The 4005-nt window shown below is 39.7% G+C and overlaps 2 protein-coding genes across 2 annotated transcripts in view; one reads left to right on the top strand and one right to left on the bottom strand.

Annotated features, from left to right (window-relative positions):
• Nucleotides 1-1273: 1273 nt before the first annotated feature.
• LOC109538139 (cytochrome P450 9e2) overlaps nucleotides 1274-4005 on the bottom strand; it is a 3766-nt gene continuing 1034 nt past the window's right edge. Inside the window, exons 4-7 of the mRNA XM_019905234.2 lie at nucleotides 2703-2868; nucleotides 2396-2561; nucleotides 1910-2339; nucleotides 1274-1854 (exon numbers count right to left, since the gene is read on the bottom strand). Of these exons, the coding sequence (XP_019760793.2) occupies nucleotides 1430-1854; nucleotides 1910-2339; nucleotides 2396-2561; nucleotides 2703-2868 (1187 nt within the window). The 3' untranslated portion in view covers nucleotides 1274-1429. The remainder of the gene's footprint in view (nucleotides 1855-1909; nucleotides 2340-2395; nucleotides 2562-2702; nucleotides 2869-4005) is intronic.
• The window catches only part of LOC109538142 (aldo-keto reductase family 1 member A1), a 4944-nt gene continuing 3905 nt past the window's right edge, over nucleotides 2967-4005 (top strand). The window contains exon 1 of the mRNA XM_048661597.1: nucleotides 2967-3124. The gene's annotated coding sequence lies outside the window, so the exon portion shown is untranslated. The remainder of the gene's footprint in view (nucleotides 3125-4005) is intronic.

Below are 4005 nucleotides of genomic sequence, written 5' to 3'. Positions count from 1 at the left end.
ATTTAAATTAATCAAGTTATAGCCACTTAAAGTTCTTATTTGATTAGTTTAAATTTGTGGACACCCTGTATAAAATGGTAAGTTTATTATCATTGATATATAAAATATGATTTCTTGTTACCCTACACTACGAATTGCGTTTACATAACTTAAAGAATTCTAAAGTATTTGACACATGAAAATAATATTAGATTTTGATAAAATTCGAATTCATTAAAAAACCTTTAGATTTAGACATTATAAATCGTATTAAAACAAACACTTAATTTGCTCAGAGAATCCCAAAAAGCAATAATATATAGGGTATTTCATTTAGAAAAACACAACTTTGATACTTTTAGGGCTTTTAGGACACTGTACATTGCAAAAATATTTTTAAAATGTGCACCCGATAGGCGTCTGTGGATTCATCAAATAATACTTTGCAAAAAACAAACGTGCCACCCGCAAATGTCCGTGCCGTATAGCGTGAGTAACCCTGTATAGTCTTACCTGCAGCTGCCAGTGTCACACATTTAAAATTGTTCTAATTGTAACATTCTGTCAATGTTTTTAGTCGGTTTTGTTCTTTGAAGTGTTCCCCTACAGTTGTGAAGCTAGAAGAAAATGCGTACGACCAGACAACGCAAGCTGACCACTGCGAAGGAGCGCGTTCTTCATTACATACTAGTCAGAAGACTCAGACACACCGATCATACGAAAACACTGCCGGACGAGATTCTGATCCACATATTCTCCTACTTGACTCATGAGGAACTGTATTTTTCAGCGCGAGCGGTTTGCAAGCGCTGGAGCACTTTGGTGCCCACGCCATCCTTGTGGAGATCCATTACAGGCCACAGTGGGATCTCCACCAATATGTTGTGCAACTGGATCGAGCATGCTCCATTACTGAAAGCCATTCGCTTGTATCATCGGAGGGATATGAATATCATTGTGCAAACTTTAGCCATCCATTCTCCGAATCTGGAATACTTTATTGCAAAGAACTGCTGCGGCACGTCTAGATCAAGTGTGATTCGCGGCAATTTTCTGTGCAGGCTGATCAGGAAATGCCCAAAATTGAAGCATTTTGGTTTCGTGGAATGTTGCATTCGATCGTCGAAGTTCTATGCGATGTTGAAGCAGAGGCTCTGCCATTACTTCAACATCAATGGAGGTGGTAAATTAAATGGAACTCGCATTATTTTCATAACAACATAGCCAAGTGGAGTTTCAGCCAAGCGAGGAAAAAGTGAAATCTACTAAACCTATCGCTTGTAAAGAGATGAAGTGGAATATAATGAACTTTATTATTGGAATTATTGGGAGTTGAACAAAAGCCATCGCATTCTTTCTGGCGCAAAGTAGTTTTAAGGGCCAAATCTGCGCTGCTTTGCGGCGGCAGAGCGCTAGTTTTACTGTTTTTCAATTTCAGTTACCAACTTCATCAGTTTTTGACTCGCTTAAGGCCAACAATGAATCCCTTTTCAACGTCGACGGCCATCGATCGCTTAGCGAACTTTAAAGGAATTTGAGTTTTCTCCACAGGAACAATTTCAAAGTTCCTCAATAAATCGCATAAAACTAACTTGATCTCCAGAAAAGCAAACCTGTTTCCAATGCAAGATCTAGGGCCGACCCCGAAAGGCATGTAGGTGAAAGGATTGATAACGTTTTCCTCAAACCGATCGGGATCGAATTTGTTCGGTTCCGCATAGTACTGGACATCATGATGAATGCTGCGGCTGGATATCAAAATTCGATCACCTGCATTGAGGGAAACTGCAGGCTCCTTGCGGGTTGCTGGGATGGTATATTGCTGAACACATACTCTGTCCAGCACGGGGATAACTGGCCATTTTCGCAGAGATTCTGGAAAAACCACTGCAAATTATTTGAAAATTAGTGTTAAAGCGGTGGATTTTACCCGACAGCACCATGCCCAAGTACTTCATGCCAAGCAACGCTTCGTATGTAATGCTACCATCGCATTTGTCCAAGGTTTCGTTGATTTCTTTTCGCAATTTGTCTTGAACATGAGCATTAACAGCCAGTTCATGGCAGGTGAAACTAAGGGTGGATGAAACAGTTTCGTATCCAGCCAGCAGAAAGGCAAAAGCATGCGAAACAATGTCTTGGTTTGTGATTGAATGCTCCTTCATGCGAAGCCGACTTGAAATAAACTGCCGATCCTTTTCAACGTTTAACTCAGTTCGAGGCCCGTTCTTCACTTCGAGTAGAAGCTGAAGCACATCCGGACGCACTATGTTTAGTTCTTCTCTGGTTGCTACAGTGTCTTGTATCAAGTTGGTGAAGAAAGTGATGACTTTTTGGGGAAAGAATCCGATCTTCAGTTTCTAAGGCAGGCAAAAGTGAGTTGGGGTATTTTAGAAGTATGCTCCGAACTACTCACACGAAACAGCCAGGGAAACAGGAATAGCAGGAAGAATTTGATGACCGTTAGGAAGCCTTGAAAGTTGGTGGCAGCTTTTCCCATTTCGAAAAATTCGTTATGAGGATTTTCTATTGAATCAACTTTAACGCCAAAGGCCGATGTGGCAATCACATCGCTGGAGAACCTACAAGTCACAATTGTTTATTTAATATATATACAAGGTGGCCTAAAAATTCCTTGTTGTTTTGTTTTTTTATCAAAAGCCAATTTTCTCTGTGGAAATAAATGTGCTTTCAAATGGCCATTTTATGGTAGGCACTCGTACATTCTGAAGGCCTCTTTTAGGTCCACCTCGATCAGGGCTTCAGGCTTATCCAGAAAGTGTTTGACAAAGTCTTCGGAGGTTTCCGATATTATCTGATACAAGAATCGCATTTTGCTGCTTGTGAATGCTCCAGATAGCAGCAGTTTCATATCGCGCCATTTTTTCCCTAAAAACATTTTATTTTACACGCCATTAAGCGCCATTAAGTACATCGGTTTACCTGCGCAAGTTCTAGTCTCCATAGCAACATTGAGTTCTTTTGTTATACACAGTGACTGTTATGGTTGACGCAAATGCCAACTTTCGAGTGATTCGTTAAGTTCAGTTATAAAAGAGGAAATACGGGAGTATTTAAAATAAAAATGTTACTCGAGTGAGTGGAAAGTTGTGAAGCGTTGTCCAAAGGACGCATTGGAAGCGCGGTAAATATAAAAAGTGCTTTAAGTGTAACACAAGGTGAACATTCTAAATAGTAGACGTCAAACCAGGGGCGGATCCAGCTTTAAATTCAGGGGGGGGTTATGTAGAAAAAGTACAGCCTTCTGTTGTCTATTAAATTAGAAAAATTATCGTTGTTTTGTGCAAGGGTGGCGTAAGATTATTGCAAAATTTCATGTTTTCCGTCCCGTTTTGCATGTTTGTCGGAAGCAAAATGAGCCAGAACGCTCGTTTTTACAACATTCCAAAGAGAATTAAATGACCTTTTTAGAAAGTGAACCATCGATAAGGAAATGTTGGCAGTTTTCTCAAAAAATGTTTGAATTGAAGAAGTTTTAGATTTGCGTGGTTTTTTTTTGAGTTGCAAAATCCACTTGAACATGACGCTGCTTTTTTCAAGGTTTCTCAAGAACCATTCGAGCCAGAGAATTCGTTTTGACATCGTTGGATAGAGAATTGAAAAGTCGATTCAGTCGTAGCAACGTGAGTGAGGAAATTCGAGTAGTTTTGAAACACTCAGGTGCAAGAGTATGCCAAAATTTCATGTTTTTCGTCCCCTTTTTGCTCATATATCGGAGGCAAAATGAGCAAGAACGCTCATTTGTACGTCATTCTAGACATAAATAAATGACCTTTTTAGCAAGTAAACCATCGATAAGGAAATGTTGGCAGTTTTCTCAAAAAAGGCTTGAATCGATACGCTGAATTCAATACGCTGAATTCAAGAAGTTTTAGATTTGCGTGGTTTTTTTTGAGTTGCAAAATCCACTTGAACATGATGCTGCTTTTTTCGAAGTTTTTCAAGAACCATTCGAGCCCCAGAATTCGTTTTGGCATCATTGGATAGAGAATTGAATGGGGGGGG

Source organism: Dendroctonus ponderosae, unplaced genomic scaffold (genome assembly GCF_020466585.1).
Source record: "Dendroctonus ponderosae isolate FM_Combo_2020 unplaced genomic scaffold, Dpon_F_20191213v2 Dpon_F_20191213_1, whole genome shotgun sequence".
NCBI lineage: Eukaryota > Metazoa > Arthropoda > Insecta > Coleoptera > Curculionidae > Dendroctonus > Dendroctonus ponderosae.
Note: the sequence above shows the minus strand (reverse complement) of the source record. Positions and strands in the feature narration are given on the sequence as shown.